General features: G+C 42.0%; 1 protein-coding gene across 6 annotated transcripts in view; it reads right to left on the bottom strand.

Annotated features, from left to right (window-relative positions):
* The window catches only part of LOC128472411 (vesicle transport protein SFT2B-like), a 165938-nt gene that overhangs the window by 73616 nt on the left and 72309 nt on the right, over positions 1–20013 (bottom strand). For 5 of the 6 annotated variants that reach the window (XM_053454250.1, XM_053454249.1, XM_053454247.1 and 2 more), the window contains exons 3-4: positions 16106–16191; positions 1496–1577 (exon numbers count right to left, since the gene is read on the bottom strand). In XM_053454250.1, coding sequence (XP_053310225.1) covers positions 1496–1577; positions 16106–16191 — 168 coding nt within the window. The remainder of the gene's footprint in view (positions 1–1495; positions 1578–16105; positions 16192–20013) is intronic. The other variant, XM_053454248.1, reaches the window with a different exon arrangement.

Below are 20013 nucleotides of genomic sequence, written 5' to 3'. Positions count from 1 at the left end.
ACAGACACTGTATTTCATATTATGTTACATGGAATACACCATGCTGTATGTTTGCTAAAAATACAAACATTTTATGAAAAATACTATTAATGCATTGGAAATAACACTGTCATATGAAATTAGCTCATGGGAAGCATTATAGTTTTTACACTGCTAGTAACAGAGTATTCTGTTACTATCTAATACTAATTCTGCATCTCACAAACAAGTACATGAATCCCAAAGCATCACGAGCAATACACTCGGAATACACAACGGAAAAGAAACATATTGCTAATATTATTTAAAAAACACCATACCTGTGGTACTCAAGCTACCTACAACACTAGGCCACCAAATAAATAACCAAATTAGACTATTGAACTATTATATATATAAAAAATAAATGTAATCAATATAACTAAATAAAGTAACTATAAAACATACAACAAATCCATAAAAAACATGAGATAGACATGAGATCATGGGAAGTTTGGTCAAATAGCAGTAGGAAGGTATTTAAAATAAAATTAAAAAAATAAAAATCAGCCATAATTAATAACATAGCAATAACATAGCAAAGCTGCCATCACTATACAGAGCAATGTGGACTACACTACCCAAGATGCTCATCCAGCATTATTTAAATTTTTTGGTGACTGTTCATCATGGGAGATGTAGGTCACAGCTAACACCTGTCATTCCATCTGTCAACTACAGCTTCCATGAGGCTCAGCCAGACATAGCAGCATAGAAAGTGCAGTAAAAATATAGATGTAGATGTTACTTTGTGAACGAATGTCCCCATGATGCTCAGCCAGTTAAATGTCCCCCATGATACTGGCTGAGGATTATGGGAAGTATAGTACACAGCAGCAGGGAAAGTGTTTTTAAGGCTAATATGAGTACCCTACCAGGATCATACCTTAAAATTGGCCCATATACTCTCAAATATTAATTCACTGGAAGGGCTGACTGGGGACAGAGCTGACACTGGGGAGCTGAATGGGGACAGCAATTACATGGGGGCTGATTGGGGACAGAGGTGACACTGGGGAGCTGAATGGGGGCAGAGGTGACACTGGGAGGGGCTGATTGGGGACAGAGGTGACACTGGGAGGGGCTGATTGATTATAGTAGCGCCGGCCGGGGACATCAGCACACAGCGGCCGTTTAGATTAGATTTCGGGCGGCCGACGTCAGCGGGACCTCCCACTGACATCATTGGGTCCTCCCACCGACGTCACGGGATCGTCCGCTGACATCAGTGGGTAGTCCTGGCTGCGTCCTGCAAGGGAAGAGCCCAGAAGTTCCCAGGTATGCTGCTTACTTAAAACAATATCGTAGTAACATCCACCGAGGACCCAGCCAGCAATATATAAAGCTGTATATCCTAGATATCCTTCATACTTTTTGGCACAATTTTTTTAAGTCTATGCTATACTTTGCAAGTTAACTATGATGTGTACTGCCATTTGTATGCTACTTTATGCTACTTTAGTATTGAAATCCTTACCAACATCACAACAGTTGCTATCAAACGAGTGCTTTCAAACATTCTTTTTAACTGCTTCATAGGTCCCATGAGAAATATTGTGCTAAAGCAGAAAAAGACATATGAAAAAATTTAACATGTATGTGACATATGCAAAGCTAATTTTCACTTTTTAGTAACCTATTAAACCTTGCTGCATAACCTTAGCAGACACTGTGCTGTATAAACTGTGTGCACAATTATTAGGTAATTTATATTTTTGAGTATTAACTTTATTATTGAACAACTACAATGCTTTCTGTCAATCCAAAATGTTAAGACCTGAATATTTAAGAAATTAAAAGTGAGGTTTTAGCTTTCTTATGAGATTATATATGTGTGCTTTCACTCACAATTTTACAACGGCCTAAATTGCTGGGTGGTCTCGGTGTTCCTAATATCAAAAATTACTATGAAGCTGCACACCTCGCGCAGAACATTCTCCTTTTTCTGACAAATCGTGTGTTGCCTGGGTGGACCAAGAATCTACGATGGCGGCTCCATATTCCGTGAAAGACCTGCTGTGGCTCCCTAAAGCCAGCCAACCTCAGCTACATGATATGTTGCTCGCTACTACACTGTCTATGGCACTGTGGGACCGACATTGTGCTACACTCTGTTTCCCGATGGATCTCCACAGCTCTTCTCCGTTGTCGTCTTTGAAACCTCTTCTACCTCATGTTTTCCTTGATCGCTGGATGGATCAGGGAATCGTCTCCATATCTCAGCTTTTCTCTCAAGGTCACGTATAAACATTTCCGGCTCTTCAGGCTCTCTTCTCGCTCCTTCGTCATGATTTTTTTAAATATCTGCAAATTCGTGATGCCCTACATAAACATCTTAAACATCCTGCTGCTACCTCCCCCGCTACACCAATTGTTAAACTCTGTTTAAAAGCATCTCACGTCTCCAATACTACATCCTTCTGTTACTCGGCTCTGATGGGGCACCGTCACAGGTCTGAAGACATACATGCTACAATGGGAGAGAGAAATAGGGTCCACATACGATGTTCAAACGTGGAATCACGCCATTACCGCCTTTCAAGGGGTATCAAAAAATGTTGCGCACTATGAAATTAACCGCAAGGTTCTTTTCCAATGGTATTTGGTGCCCTCTAAACTAGCTACTATGTTTCCCTCAGCCTCTTCTCTATGCTGGAGGGAATGTGGGGATGTTGCTACGATTTTACACATTTGGTGCAGTTGTCCTGTGATCTGTTCCTTCTGGTCAGCAGTTTTTAATCTCATCATTCAATTGCTTGGCATCCCGGTGGAGGAGGGGGATGAGGTAGCTCTATTGGGCATGTTTCCCCGCTCCTTGCGGTCCACACATAGAAAACTCCTTGCACATGTATTGAACGCAGCTAAGATCTGTATTGCTCGCTAATGGAAACTATCATTTCCCCCCCGTGATCCAGGAAGTTCTATATTCGATCACATATACCCGTATCTATGAGCAAATGGCTCACTCAGCCTCTAATACCACACATATGCGTACTCCCAGGTACGTAAAATCGGTTACCGAGAATTAAGGTTTTCTTTCTCGTATTGTTTTTTTTCCCTCTCTCTCTCTTCCCCTCCCAGAGTATGTTTTATTTAGTTTGTTCATCATATTCTAAAGGTAAAAATACTTGAGATTTCCTGGTATGTGATGTATGTGATATACACAGTGGCGTCGGGGGGGGACCAGAGGGGGCCATGGCCCCCCTACATCATGCTGTGCCCCCGTGTGCCCCCCCGCAGCCATGATAGACGTGATAGGACGAGGGTGAGAGAAGGGGGTAGATAGGGAAGAAGGGAGTGAGAAGGGGTAGATAGGTCAGAAGGGAGTGAGAAGGGGTAGATGGGGCAGAAGGGAGTGAGAAGGGGGTAGATAAGGCAGAAGGGAGTGAAAATGGATAGATAGGGCAGAAGGGAGTGAAAATGGATAGATAAGGCAGAAGGGGATAGATAGGGCAGAAGGGAGTGAGAAGAAGGTAGATCAAGAGAAGGGAGGAAGAGGGGGTACACAGGGAGAAGGGAGGAAGAAGGGTAGATAGGGAGAAAGGAGGGTAGCAAGAATATTGAACTAAAGAGAATGAGAGAGAGAAAATGAATGGATTAATGTGTGGATTAATTGTGTGAATGAATGAGAGAATTAATGAATTTGTGAGAATACATCAATGAATATGTGTAAATAATTTGTGTGAAAGAATAAATGATTGTGTGAATGAAAGTGAATTAGCGAGTGACTGTTTGTGTAAATCATAGGTGTATAATTGATTTGTCAAAAAGGCAAAGATGGTAGAAGCAGGGTTTTTATGGCACAGGTAGCGTGTTTATGGGACAAAGATGGTGTACACTCGGCTGCTTGGGGACAATGCTGACTCATGCTAGGCTGTTTGGGGGCAAAGATAGCCTATGTGTGTGTGTGTAATTTGGGTGCTGGTCAGGTTCTATGTGGGCAATGTGGACTCTGGCTTTGGGGTGTGCAGTCTGTGATCTATGCCTGTAATTTAGGGTGTTTTATCTATAACTTTGATGCTGAGTTTTTATGTGAATTCCAATTAATCAATACCTGCAAAGCTGGGTTTGTGTGTTAATTTGTTGGTCTATATCTGCTATGCTTCTATACATTATTTATGTTTACCTGCAAGTACAAGATTTGTATGTCTTATTCAGTTGATCGATAACTGCTGTTTCCATGTGTTGTTTATTTGATATATACCTTCAGTGCCGAGTTTACATGTGAATTCCAGTTGATCTATAACTGCAATGCTGGGTTTGTGTGTTCTGTTGATCTATACCTGCAATGCTATGTTTCCATACATGATTTATGTATACCTGCAAATGCAGGGTTTTTATGTCTTATTCAGTTGCACGTGCTGTTTCCATGTGTTGTTTATTTGATCTATACCTGAACTACAGGGAGTAAGTAAAAGAGAGGTGTGGTTTAGTGAATGAGGGGACAAAGGGACTCTGGGGATGATTACGGGGAGAGAACCTCTCAATGTCACGGTGCAGAAGGAGGGAAGACTGTACTGACTCTCACAGTCTTCCCCTGATCTACAGTGTGGCAAATATTTTTTGTAGTGTAGTAGCGGAGGGAGTGATTGCATGCTAGGGAGCGTGGAGCGGGGCTCAAGGAAATGCTTGGGTCGGGTTCAATTTTTTCACTATAAAATATATTGGCAACAGGGTCTAAAATGTATGTATATATTGGCAGCAGGGGCAAATATTTATATATGTTGGCAGCAGAGGCTAATATTAATATATATCAGGAGCAGGGGCTAATATTAATATATATTGGCTACAGGGGCTATTATCAATAAATATCCCCTGCAGGTGCTAATGTTTATATATATATTGGCTGCAGGGGCCAATATTTATATATATATATATCGGCAGTAGGGTATGAGATTAGTATATATCGGCAGCAGGGTCTATTATTAATATATATCGGCAGCAGGGTAAAATATAAGTATATATATCGGCAGCAGGGTCTAATATTAAAGAATGAAAAATAACTACCAGTTCAGCTGTTATTTTGAAACTTAACGCATATATCTATCTATCTATCTATCTATAAATATATATATATATATATGTAGCATTTATAATTGGCCCCCGTTACCTCTTCCCCTTACCTGTGATAGTGCCTTTTTGCCTTCACTAGCGTTTGAACCTGCTTAACCCCTTCGTGACAAAGGCTGATTTTACTTTTTGTACCCTTCGTGACGATGGCCTTTTTAACATTTCTGCGCTGCTTGTGTTTAGCTGTAATTTTCTTCTTTCCCGTTTACTGAACCCACACACATTAGATATTGTTTTTTTCAGGACAAGAAGGGCTTTCTTTAGATGACATTGTTTTGATTGTATCATATTATTTACTATTAAAAAAAGTATAAAATATGGTGAAAAATTTAGAAAAAAATGACTGTTTCTAACTTTTAGTTGAAAAATCTTTTACTCATCTATAAAAGGTAATGAAAAAACCTGCTAAATAGATTCTACTATTTGTCCTGAGTTTGGAAATACCCAATGTTTTTATGTTTTTTTGCTTTTTTCTACCCATTATGGGGCAATAAGTACAGGTAGTGTTTTGCTATTTCAAAGCCATTTTTTCCAAATCTGGTAATTCTTCCCCCCATGTGCCATTTCGGGTATCTTTGAACCCGGCCAATGCATTTTACCCCATCAAGTCATATATTTTTGAAAACTAGACAGCCCAGGGTATTTCAAATGCTGGTATTTTAACTCTTTCCATGCACTTATTCTACCAGCAGCCTATGTCAAACTTTATGGTAGTCATTTTTTTGCATTTGTTTTGCCACACACATTTTACTTCAGGTATGAATTAAAATGTTCTCGTTTATGTCACTATCACAAAACACCCCAATATGTGTTCAGCAACATCTCCTGAGCGCAGTGATACCCCACATGAATGATTTTGCCTGGCTGTTTGGGGGCAAAAGGGACACATTTGGGGCATGCACATTTTTCAATGTTGAACTTTGGCATTTGGGGATCCACTGCCCATGCCCTATTTGGTACATCTTTGAGCCGGGCCATTTCAGTGTGCCCAACAAAACCATATATTTTTGAAAACTAGACACCCCAGGGTATTTTAAATGCTGGTATTTTAACTCTTTGCATGCACACATTTTACCACCAGCATTTTTTCAAAGTTTGCAAGTTTTTTCAAAGTATTTTTGTGTGTGTATTTTTCCCACACACACCTACTTTATGCATGAATTTACAGCTCCTGGTATATGCCGCTGTCACACGACACCCCATAATGTGTTCAGCAACATCTCCTGAATACAGTGATACCCCACATGCATGGGTTTGTCATTTTTTGGGGGAACTAAAAGGCCACATTTGGTACGTGTGCATTTTTCTAATTGGAAATTAGATGTGTGGCCATCCTTCCCCCCCGTGTTAATTGGGACATTGTTGAACCCGGCCAATTCAATTTACCCCATCAAATCATACATTTTTTAAAAGTAGACACCCCACGGGCATTTAATATGCCAGTATTTTAACTCCTTCCATGCGAGAATTGTTTTAAGCTAATATGCTAATTTTAGGACTTGCTCACAAAAATATATTTTTTATATATATATTTTATTTTTTTTTGCCCTTTTTTAAAAAAAAATGTAACATTTTTTTTCAACTTGGAGGTTCCCCTGATAGTGACATCAGTGGGAAATGATTTTTACATTTTACTGGTTTTTTACTATTTTTTTCTAATTATTATTAATTTTATTTTATAATTTATTTTTTTTCTAATTATTATTAATTTTATTTTATAATTTATTTTTACTAATCACACTGTGATTAGAAAGCTGGGCTCCATTGACTTGCATGGTGAATGCAGTACCTGTATTCAACCTGCAAGTGGAGCCAGTTCTCTAGATGGTCTGGACCATCTAGCGAACTTTAAAACTTTTTTAGCGAAGATCACGGGCAGCTGCGGCTGTGACCGCTCTCTGGAGCGGTCACAGCCCATCGAAAGGTAAGTGTTTGGTGTCGCTGGATGCCTCCTGATCGAGGCATTCCAGCGACACCATTTAAGTTTAGGAGGCGATCGTTGATCGCCTCCTAAACGCTTTTAAAACGGGCGTCCGCCGCCATACAAAGTATGGCGGATGTTGACGCCCCGTGGAGGGGCCAGAGATGGCCCCTTCGTGCTGATCACGGCGTTGCTGAATGCCTCGAGGTCGAGGCATTCAGCAACGCTTTTTGGGTGCAGAAAGCGAAAGTAGATCGCTTTCTGCACCCGTTTAAAGACGTGCCGGTCCTGGCACGTCAATTGTCGTAAAGCACATGCTTTTCCGTGTCGTGCCAGGACCGGCAATTGTCGTTAAGGGGTTAATCTTGTATTAATTGGTATTGACTCCTGCTTGATCCTGACCTACGTTGTTTTGACCTGCCCTGACCTTTGCTCATGACCCTGACTACTCTATTGCCTGACCCCTCGGATACTATTATTATTTTTTTTATTTTATGTTCCTGTATTATTGCACCTTCTACTCTCTGTGGTGAACCGCTCATCTTCTTTGCTCTAGTGGCTGAGCGTCCTCACTCCGCTAGGAGGCGCCATTTCTGCAGCGTGGATCCACAGCCCGTACCTTGGTCGTGACACCCCCTACTTTGGTCTGTGCCCCCCCAAGTGCCCCCCCTAAATATGAAAGCTGGAGACACCACTGGATATACATGATGCATATATTTCTCTGTACATTTTTTTCTGTCAAATTGTGGAAATCTCAATAAAAAATTCTAAGTGAAAGAAAAATTGCATTGGCCGGCTTTAAAGATATCTAAAAAAGCACATGGGGCAGAATTACCAGATTTGGGGAAAAAATGGTTTTGAAACAGCAAAACACTACTGGTACTAATTGCCTCATAACGTGCAGAAAAAAAAGCAAAAAAAGATTTTTCAAAAAAAGTGAGAAAGTCATTTTTTTTAACAGAAAATCAGCATATTTTATCATTTTTTTATAGTAAATTAGATGATATGATAAAAATAATGGTATCTAAAGAAAGTCCTGTTTGTCCTAAAAAACAAAACAACATATAATGTGTGTGGGTGCACAAAATGAGAGAAAGAAGAAAATTACAGCTAAACAGCAACACTGAAAAACGTTAAGAGTCTTTGTCCCAAAATGTACTAAACAAACAATTTTTGAGTTTCTTGATCTGTTTTCCTTCACCGTAAGTCTGCGATTGAAGAAGGGCCCACAAGTTCTCAATAGGGTTTAAGTCAGGTGAGGAAGGGGGCCATCGTATTATTTTTTCATCTGTAAGGCCTTTACTGGCTAGCCATGCAGTGGAGTACTTCGATGCATGCAATGGAGCATTGTGCTCATCATGGTCTTCTTGAAAGATGCAGACTTTTTGCTGAAGCACTACTTAAAGAAAACGTCTTTTAAAAACTGGCAGTAGGTTTGAGAGTTAAGTTTGAGTCCATCTTCAACCAGAAAAGGTCCAACTAGCTTATCTTTGATAATACCAGCCCATTCCAGTACCCCTCCTCCATCTTGCTGGCATCTGAGTCAAAGTGGAGCTCTGTGCCAGTTACTGATTCAGCCTCGGGCCCATCCATCTGGACCGTCAAGAACAGGGCCGAACTAGCCCACCGGGATACCGGGAAAATATTCCGGTGGGCTGGTCGCTCCGTGGGTCGCTGGAGACAAACCTTCAAAACAGCCGCTGAACGGCTGCAAGGGGTATTGAATGCGGCAACCAGGCTGCCTCCTCCTGCCGCCGGCACCCAATGAAGTTAACAGTGCCAGTGCACACACCGCGCCGCCCAATGGCAGTGCCTCAGAACTTAAAAGGGGTGGGACGAAGAGCTGAGGCACGACCATTGTGCGGCACCGTGTGTGAACACCGACCCCTTTAACTATATGAATGCCGGCCTCCACCCGCTGCACTCACCGCACACCAGAAGCACACCCATGATATGCCTTTTGCCAGAGTGGCATATAGGGGTATAAGGCATTTCTTGAGGCAGAGTGGCATATAGGTGGTCAAAAGGCATTTCTGGAGGCAGAGTGGCATAAAGGGGGTTAAAGGCATATCGTGGGACAGAGTGGCATATAGGGGGTTATAAGGCATGTCACAGGGCAGAGTGGCATATAAGAGGGTATAAGGCAAATCAGGGAGGCAGAGTGGCATATAGGGGAGTATAAGGCATTACTGGGGGCAGATGTGCATAACTGGGGGGCAGGTTGGCAAATAAAAGGAAATAAAAACAAAAAAAAATTTTTTCTCAATCACAGCTTTTCTTAAATATGAAAAAATAGTTTACATTAATTAATAAAGAAATAAAAGTTTCTTACAAGAATATTGTGAAGAATAACGTGATCACTGTTTTGTTCCACTGAATAAAATTGAACTTTTTAATCTAAAAATGTTTGCAGTAGCAAATGTTTTGATTCCATTATGTCTAATGTATTTCATTTATTAGAGCTTTTTAACACTTTTGCTTTCTGGCATTTTAATACAAATAACGTGATAAAAAATGTTTTATAGCTATTTGTATGGCAAATAGTGTGACTCGGGTATGTATAAGAGGTGCGTGTGGGTATAAGAGCTTGACCGCGAGATAAACTATATGGGACTGGTCTCCAAATGTTTCCAGGGCTGCTTTTCATTGCCAGTCCAGCCCTGGTCAAGAATCACTCATCCCATCAGTCCATAAAACCTTTGAAAAATCTGTCTTCAGATATTTCTTGACCCAGTCTTTACATTTCAACTTATGTGTCTTGTTCAGTGGTAGTCGGGTTTCAGCCTTCCGTATCATGGACATGTCTCTGAGCACTTAACACCTTGTACTTCTGGACACTCCAGGTAGGATAGCAGTTCTGGAATATGACAGCACTGGAGGATAATAGGTTCCTGGTAGCTTCATGTTTGATTCTTTTCAAATCTCTGGCAGTTAATTTGCATCTTTTTCTCAACACGTTTCTTGAGACCCTGTTGACTATTTGCAACAAAACGTTTGATGGTTCTGTGATCAAGCCCCAATATCTTAGCAATTTCAAGAGTGCTGCATCCCTCTATAATACATTTAAAAAAAATTCAGAGTGAGCTGAATCTCTTTTTCTGCCCATTGTGCCAGAGAAAATGAAGCTGCCTAATAATTCTGCACACCTTGACATAGGGTGTTCATCTCCTTACGCTATACCCTCCCTAATTACACAAATACGCATCACCTGATATGCTTAAATCCAATAAGCATTCAAGTTTATACAGCTTGGAGTTGGAAAATATGCAAATGATGATATGGTCAAAATACTCACTTGCCTAATAATTGTACACACAGTGTATGACAAATTAATATTTGTATACATAACACCATTTTGACCTCATACTATGCCGGGTTGCACATTTCGCTATATACACACTGGTTTGATGCATATTAGGGGTAATTCTTATTCTTATACCCTCAGGTATACTAGGTAGAGGCTCATGTTGTGTAAAACAACCTTTAGGATGATTAATTTCATCAATCCACTGGATCAGGTCACTCTAATCTCTAGCATCCGGTTCCAGTCAAAAACAGCTAGGCACTCAGAAAGGTCATGGCAGGCAGGTCAAATGTCTAAGTACCCTCGCCTTTGTTTGACAACCTAAAGGGACTAAAACACTATGATAAATAGCTGGTGCAATAACTGCATGGCTGGCAACTGTCCCAGGATATCACGATTAGTGACCCTACAGAAATTTTTCAGGCAGTGGATGTACAATAATAGATGTGTAGCCCTGTACAAGCACAATGTGGACGGGACACATGTGGTCTCAACATTCTATGATTTATAAAGAAACGGAGGCGAGCATTATGCTTATCTCTTTTCTTTATTTCCCTCAGCAGCAAAGAAAGAGAAAATATTAAACAAAAAATATGCAAATACACAAATACACCAATCACAAGCATATATAAGAAGAGGAGGGATACCCCTCCTCTTCCTATATAAACGTATGCATCCTGAACACCTTCCTCTTTTCTTTGCTGCTCCCTCAGAGATAAGTACTCCCGTTTATTTGAGTTTTACTTGCTGTAGTGCCCTTTCATATTGGTGTTCCCTCCCCCCTCCATTCAGAGGGGTGGTTGTGCCTCCTCGTTTATTCGCATCTCGTTTTTTCTCATGCTGTTCCTACCTTTTAAGTCCGCACGGTGTTTCCTCGTCTGCCCCTTTGCTCCGTGCTCTGCAGCCTGTTCCTTCTTCCCCCTTTAGGTTTTGCGCGCCCTATGTCAGACGCGCGGTGGCCATCTTTGATGAGGTAGGTATCGTTTCCTCTCTTGCCAGACCTTACGTGACGGCTGTTTCGCATCGCGGCTGCCATTTTTCATGCACTATCGCGCAGTGGTATCTCAGCAATTAGTTTATTCTGTGTTTGTCTATCTTTTGACGGTATGTCCCCCCGGATCTCTCGTTTTTTACCCAGCCAGGCTAGCACTAATTGGGATTATGTTCCCCAGCAAGACAGCTTCTTCTGCTGAGCTGCCAATGACTTCTCATGCTACTGCCTCTCATGTTGAGGGTTCGGGCCCACGTGATTCCCAAGGGGATGCCCTTACCGCTGAAGAATTCCATACACTGCTTGATGCCACTATGTCCAAATCAGTCAACCAAGCCCTGCAGTCTGCTATGGGAATTATGTCCTCCAGAGTCCATTGCTTCTGCTTTTAAGGCTGTGCAGTTCCCTGCCATGCCACCTAACCCTCGTTTTCTTGGACATGGCACTACAGAGGCTTTTTCAGGACGTAAGGCTTCAGCTAAATCGCATCATACCGCACCTTTGCCCTCCAAAACTAATAAGACGGACAAGGTACGCCCCGTCACTGAGGACGTGGTTGCACCACGTAAGAGAGCCCACCATCGGGCAAAATCGATGCGTAAGTGGAAAAAGGCAAAATCATTTTCCGATTCGTCAGACTCTGAGTCGACTTCTGAGGAGGCATCTGAGGTCAGCGGAGTGGTTCCCTTCACCACATGTCACTCGATATGTGGCCTCCAGGGTCCGCAAACCTTTGGATAAAGCGGCTAGGAATAAGCTGCGGGCTGAATGTCCTAGACCATCTGTGCCGGATGACGCATGTGCCACACCTAAGGTTGACCCCAAGATCGCCCAATTTTTAGGGAAAACGAGCTGGAAGTCTAAGAAGGGTCTAAAGTTTTCCCTTAGGAATTGTCAGGATAAAATCCTGGATATCCTAGGCCCGACTACTAAGGCCTTTGAGATGGTAGAGGCTGCTCTTTCCGATAATACCTCGGTCTCGTTGCCCACGCCAATACAGCTGTGGCTTCTGAAAGACGCAAAGCGGTTTTGCTAAAAATTGAGCTGAAACTAGTCAACATGGCGGTGTCTGAGCCTGGCCCACAGGCAAAAGGTCTGCTTTTTGGTGACTCCTTCATCAAGGATCTGGGCTCTTTCGTCCACACTTTTACGGCCCTGGACATGGCACAATCCAATTTGCGCAAGGTGTTAAGGGGAAAGGTTTTTGGAGGGGCCAGTAGACACAGAGGCCGTCTACCAGGCTGTAACTCCAGAGGGCCATATAATGGTCTCTCCAGATCACACTTCCAGGAACACAAGCCGGCGTCCACTTCTTTCTTTCCCAACGTCAGTGACCATGGTAGAACAGAGGGGCTAGAGGATCCTACCAAGGCAGGCACCCTTATGGTAAGTGCAAACCTAACCTCTTTACCTCCCACATTTCAGGTCAGGGGCAGACTGCGTTTCTGCTTCGAGGCCTGGAGATCGCTGACAGCGGATCCCTGGGTTCTAGATACGGTACTGGGCTATCACATCGATTTTATTCCGACTCCAGTTCAATATGTGCTACCCAGGGAGATTCGGTTTTCAGAGACAGACAGATCTCTGATCTCCAAGGAAGTTCAGGCGCTGTTTACCAAACGGGCCATAAGCCCTATCCCCAACGCCTCACCGGGTTTCCTGAGCAATTTGTTTTTGGTGGCCAAAAAGGGTGTTCGTCCAGTGATCAATCTTCACCCATTGAATGCCTTCAAAATGGAGGGCATTCATTGTCTAAGGGACCTGTTGCAGGTAGGGGATTGGATGGTCAAACTCGATCTCCAGGATGCATATCTGACGGTCCCCATAGCCGCGGAGCATCAAGATTTCCTTCACTTTCGATGGGATTCCCAGAAGTGGAAGCTCACAAGCCTGCCATTCGGTCTCTCGTCAGCACCCTGGTGTTTCAACAAGCTTCTGAAGGCAGTGGTGGGCAAGTTATGAGAAAAAGGCGGGCGTCTCATTTATTTAGACGATTTGCTCATTATGTCGCAAGACGTAGGTACCCTGAAACTTCATTTATTGTGGACCACATCCCTCCTGCAGAACCTGGGTTTCCTAATCAATTGGGAGAAGTCCGATCTCACTCCCTCTCGATCTATGGAGTTCCTAGGATTCTTGATCGACTCGGTCCACGGATCCATGCATCTCCCAGTTACCAAGGTGAGGTAGATCAAGAAAGAGATCAGGAGGATTTTGAGACAACCGGCTATCTCCATCCGCAGCCTGGCACGTATAATAGGGACTCTATCGGCGTCGATCCAGGCCATCTTTCCCGGGCCTCTGCACTATCGTGCGCTACAACGGCTGAAGAACCGTTCGTTACTTCAAGGCCTCTCTTACAACGCGGTCATTCCGATCGATTGCGAGGCGAGGGAGGAACTCTCTTGGTGGCTGACCCACATGGATGCCTGGAATGGGAGGGCGATATTTGGCGCTACTCCTGACATAGTCATAGAGTCCGATGCTGGCTTAGAAGGTTGGGGTGCGAGATGCGGTCATTCCTCCACAGGAGGCAAGTGGTCGCTGAAGGAAAAACAACTCCATATAAATTGCTTGGAGCTACTGGCAGGGTCATTCGCCATTCAGAGTTTTTGGAGAGATTCCTTAAACTGCTCCATGCTTCTTTGGCTGGACAACGTCTCGGCGGTCAGATATATAAACCATCTTGACGGGACGTGATCTCAGGCACTGTCGAGTCTGGCCAAGGAGTTTTGGCATTTCTGTCTGGCCCACAACATATCTGTCCAGGCGGAGCATATCCCAGGACTGAGCAATTACGTCGCTGATTGGAACTCACGCCACCTCAAGGATTCCGGCGACTGGCGCCTGCTCCAATCGTTATTCCACCGAATCTCATGGTTGAATGCTCAACTCCCCAGATTTTTCAGTTGGAGGCTGGACCCGAAAGCTTTGGCGTCCGATGCGTTTCTGCAGGACTGGTCGTTCCGCAGTTACGCTTTCCCTCCCTTTTGCCTTCTGGCGCACACATTGCTCCATCTTCGTCGGTGCAGCGCCTTTCTGGTTCTCATTACTCCTTTGTGGACCACCCAACCATGGTTCCCTTCATTGTTGGAGATGCTAGTGAACATCCCGCGCGTGCTCCCCTCCAGTCTGGACTTGATAATGGATTGGGACAGGTCTCCTCATCCCCTACTTTGTAGAGACCTTCTACCCTTGTTAGCTTGGAAGGTTTCTGGGGACCCTGGTATGTCCATGGAGTTTCGAGATCAACTCAGGATCTCTTGGCGGGAGCTTGGGCGCCAGGGACTAGACAGACTTACAGTCATGCCTGGAACGTGTGGGAACGTTGGGGCGTGGGACAACGCATGATCCCGTTTCGGCTGCTGTAACAGTGGTGTTGCGTTTTCTCACTGACTTGTTCGACGGTGGTTCGGCGTACCGCACCATCAGCATTTATGGGTCCGCTATCTCGTAGGTATTGCAGGGGTGCCGTTAGGGAAACAACCAGTTAAATGGCGTTTCCTTAAGGGCATGAGGTTGTCTCGCCCGCCTCGCTATTCGGGCTTATGGGACGTTAACGTTGTTCTTCGATTTTTGATCTCATGGCCCGATAATGTTTTTTTGCCTCTTCAACAGGTGTCTGCCAAATTGGTCATGTTGTTTTGTCTTATATCCTACAAGCGTGGGTCTGATGTTCGGGCATTGGATATTTCGTCTAGATCATTTACCCCGGAAGGTGTTTAGTTCGACATTTCGAGATTTACCAAAACCTCTTTTATGCCTCTTTGCTCATCAACCTCGATTGTGCCCTGTGGCATGTCTTAAGGCGTATGAGGAACGGACAGCTCCTTTTAGGGAGGTCTCGCATCCTGAACTATTTTTGTCTTTTTACAGACCTCACTTACCTGTGACGACTTCCACCTTGGCCCGGTGGGTCAAATGGTTGTTGGACGCTGCGGGTGTTGGTACTTCCATTTTTGGTCCTCATTCTACTAGGGGGGCCATGGCGTTTAAGGTTGCGTTTCTGGTATGTCGGTTGGAGGATCTCCTCAGGGCTGGGATTGGTCCAGGGAGTCTACGTTCAGGGAATTTTATTTTAAACCTTTGACTCATTTTTCTGCTACCATCATTGACCAGCTTTAAACTAGAATAATGGGAGCCTCCGTGTCTTTATAAATTGCCAGATTTTACTAATTTATGACGTAAAGTCATGATTTATAAAGACACGGAGGCGAGCATTATTCCGCCCTGATTGTATACCGTATTTTATTATTTATTAGGATGCTTTTTATTTCATGTTATGATTATTTGTATTATTCAGTCAACTGGCCGTGAATGTGTGTTACAGGTGCTTGTTTGCTTTGGTTCAATCTCTTGTTTTTCTGTTTCTTTTCAGCTTGAGGACTCCTTGATATCCGGCTTTTGGGTGTTTTTTTGCCTTTTCCGTCCACTTTTGCGGTTGGCGTGACGGTTTCTTCAGTTCATCTGAGTTTCCAGTTTATTGTTCAACTATTTATTCCTGCTCCTCAGTTTCGCTCAAAGAAAAGAGGAAGGTGTTCAGGATACATACGTTTATATAGGAAGAGGAGGGGTATCCTTGGAGGTCCCTCATTGGATATATATGCTTGTGATTGGTGTATTTGCATATTTTTTGTTTGTTAATATTTTCTCTTTCTTTGCTGCTGAGGGAAATAAAGAAAAGAGATAAGCGTAATGCTCGCCTCTGTGTCTTTATAAATCATGACATTACGTCATAAATTAGTAAAATCTGCTAAACCCCACATTTGAATAAAATAAGCATGTTAAGATGTTAACCTACCTGCCGATTGAAGAAATATTTCCAAGAGTATAAAAAATTGCAAAAAGAATTGTTCCCTTTATTGGTACCCATAAAAGACAAGTGCCCTAAAAAGAGTAAATAAAACAAAATTAGGTGGTTATGTGGGGTGTATGATATAGACTGCCATTTGGTATAGTTTGAGTATATTAAGAGGTAAATAAACATAATTTTAAAATATGGTAATCACAGATTTCTGCTATATGGCAGTCACTCACTTTGCTAGCATGCAATCAAGGGAACTTTTTATTTGAATCATAGTTGTCTTCTAACATACAAGTTACAAAGCAAATTCTCACTCACTTCATGCACAAAATATCATCTTACATGAGGCTGGCACCACAAATGAATCATTGCTTCTTTTATGCATTTAACATAGTTTTTTAACCTCTTCGTGACAAGAAGGGCTTTCTTTAGATACCATTGTTTTGATCATCTAATTTCCTATTTAAAAATGAATTATTTTGATTGTATCAATCATTTATCATATCATTTACTATAAAAAGTATAAAAATACGGTGAGAATTGTAGAAAAAAGGACTTTCTTACTTGAAAAATATTTTACTCCACTATAAAAGCTAATGAAGAAACCTTCCAGATAGATTCTAGTATTTGTCCTGCATTTAGAAATACCCAACGTTATGGGCATATCTGGGAACTTCTTGGCTCCAGCTACCCGGAGCCTTCCTTTGCGGGACTTGGTGAGGACTGCCCACTGACGGGGGGGGGCAGCGGGAAACACCCTCATTTAAAGGAAAAATGGGCGGGGAACGGGCGTGTCAAGACAGGTACTGCATTCACCATGCAAGTCAATGGAGCCCAGCTTTCTAATCACAGTGTGATTAGTAAAAATAAATTAAAAAATAAAATAAAATTAATAATAATTAGAAAAAAATAGTAAAAAACCAGTAAAATGTAAAAATCATTTCCCACTGATGTCACTATCAGGGGAACCTCCAAGTTGAAAAAAAAATGTTAAATTTTTTTTTAAAAAAGGCAAAAAAAAAATAATATATATATAAAAAATATATTTTTGTGAGCAAGTCCTAAAATTAGCATATTAGCTTAAAACAATTCTCGCATGGAAAGAGTTAAAATACTGGCATATTAAATGCCCGTGGGGTGTCTACTTTTAAAAAAGGTATGATTTGATGGGGTAAATTGAATTGGCCGGGTTCAACAAGGTCCCAATTAACACGGGGGGGGAAGGATGGCCACACATCTAATTTCCAATTAGAAAAATGCACACGTACCAAATGTGGCCTTTTAGTTCCCCAAAAAAATGACAAACCCATGCATGTGGGGTATCACTGCGCTCAGGAGATGTTGCTGAACACATTATGGGGTGTCGTGTGACAGCAGAATATATACGAGGAGCTGTAAATTCATACATAAAGTAGGTGTGTGTGGGAAAAATACACACACAAAAATACTACTGCAAACTTTGAAAAAATGCTGGTGGTAAAATGTGTGCATGCAAAGAGTTAAAATACCAGCATTTAAAATACCCTGGGGTGTCTAGTTTTCAAAAATATATGGTTTTGTTGGGCACACTGAAATGGCCCGGCTCAAAGATGTACCAAATAGGGCATGGGCAGTGGATCCCCAAATGCCAAAGTTCAACATTGAAAAATGTGCATGCCCCAAATGTGGCCCTTTTGCCCCCAAACAGCCAGGCAAAATCATTCATGTGAGGTATCGCTGTACTCAGGAGATGTTGCTGAACACATATTGGGGTGTTTTGTGATAGTGACATATACAAGAACTTTTTAATTCATACCTGAAGTAAAATGTGTGTGGCAAAACAAATGCAAAAAAATGAATAAGTGCATGGAAAGAGTTAAAATACCAGCATTTGAAATACCCTGGGGTGTCTAGTTTTCAAAAATATGACTTGATGGGGTAAAATGCATTGGCCGGGTTCAAAGATACCCGAAATGGCACATGGGGGGAAGAATTACCAGATTTGGAAAAAATGGCTTTGAAATAGCAAAACGCTACCTGTACTTATTGCCCCATAATGGGTAGAAAAAAGCAAAAAAAACATAAAAACATTGGGTATTTCTAAACTCAGGACAAATAGTAGAATCTATTTAGCAGGTTTTTTCATGACCTTTTATAGATTAGTAAAAGATTTTTCAACTAAAAGTTAGAAACAGTCATTTTTTTCTCAATTTTTCACCATATTTTATACTTTTTTTAATAGTAAATAATATGATACGATCAAAACAATGTCATCTAAAGAAAGCCCTTCTTGTCCTGAAAAAAACAATATCTAATGTGTGTGGGTTCAGTAAACGGGAAAGAAGAAAATTACAGCTAAACACAAGCAGCGCAGAAATGTTAAAAAGGCCATTGTCACGAAGGGTACAAAAAGTAAAATCAGCCTTTGTCACGAAGGGGTTAAATTTCATTCTAAAGGTAATTGGGAGCCAGTGGAGAGTTTCACAGAGTGGGGAAGCAGAACAGGAGCGACGTGCAAGGAAGATCAGCCTAGCAGCAGCATTTAGGACAGACTGTAGAGGAGAGAGTCGAGACAGTGGAATGCCAACCAGAAGAGTGTTCCAGTAGTCAAGACGGGAAATCATAAGTGAATAAACCAGAGTTTTTGTGGATTCTTGGCTGAGGAAAGGGAGGATACAAGAGATGTTTTTTAGGTGCAAGCGGCAGGATCTGGCGAGGGACTGAATGTGAGGGATATGAAAATAAACATTTAATTTGGAAGCTTAAATAGTGACAGTTAATTTAACGGTTTACTCACTAAAAGGATAGTTGACAAGAGAGTTGTATTTCTTTTTTTTTATTTTATTTATTATTTTATTTAATGACAACGTATAAACAGACAGATATACAAATAAAAATATCTTAAAATATACAGGAGTTGGGGATCCCATCTTAAGAAGTTTAAAACTACTTAAATGATTTATCTGAATCCAAAGAGAGATGGAAACACCCCTCCACCCAATATTCCGAAATTTACATTTTTATACAATACAATAACATGATTTACAGTACACCAACATAAAATGCCAGACTAATTGAAATAAAAAATAATCTCTATTTTAACCTTGCTTGGTGGTTACTGGATAAAAAAAATGTAAGTTTTTTGTTTAAAATAATTTAATTAACAAATAAGGTCTTTAAAAAACTGTCAGCTCTCTTGGTCTCCGTGACACTGCTCTCCTGGATCTCATACAAGTTAATCCTGGATTAAATTGTATGTTTCCAACAGATCCTTCTCAGTGTCTTTTGCTGGCAATTCCTCCTCTTCAGTGCCTCTGTCTGTTGAAGGGTTCTGCCGTGGGTCCTCTACTATTCTCCATCTATACTTCCTTACTTGGAAAGGTATCGACAGCTTAATACCACCTCCATGCAGACGACACACAAATTTATCTCTCCACCCCCAATCTCTCTGCATCTGTCCTCTCTCAAATCAGCAGCTGCCTATCTAGCATCTCTTCCTGGATGGCCTCTCAGTCTTAAATATGTCTAAGATTGAGCTCCTTCTAATCCCTCCCTCTAACTCTATTCCCCTTTCTGACCTATCACTGTCAATGGTACCACTATGTCTCCTTCACCACAAGTCCGCTGGCTCGGAGTGGCCCTAGACTCAAACCTATCTTTTATTCCTCAAAATAAATCACTCTCTAGATCTTGCCACAACCAACTACGCAACATTTCCAAAGTTCGTTCATTCCTGACTGCCAGCACCGCAAAACAATTAATCCAACTCCCTCGTAATCTCCCGTCTAGACTACTGCAACAACCTACTTACAGGCCTCTCTCTCTTCCTCTGCCAGACTAATCCATCTCACCCGACGCTCTGCATCTGCCGCACCTCTCTGCAAGTGCCTCCACTTGCTCCCCATCCATAGCAGAATTAAATTAAA

This window comes from Spea bombifrons, chromosome 2 (genome assembly GCF_027358695.1).
Source record: "Spea bombifrons isolate aSpeBom1 chromosome 2, aSpeBom1.2.pri, whole genome shotgun sequence".
Taxonomy (NCBI): domain Eukaryota; kingdom Metazoa; phylum Chordata; class Amphibia; order Anura; family Pelobatidae; genus Spea; species Spea bombifrons.
This window is presented reverse-complemented; position numbering and strand designations above follow the sequence as displayed.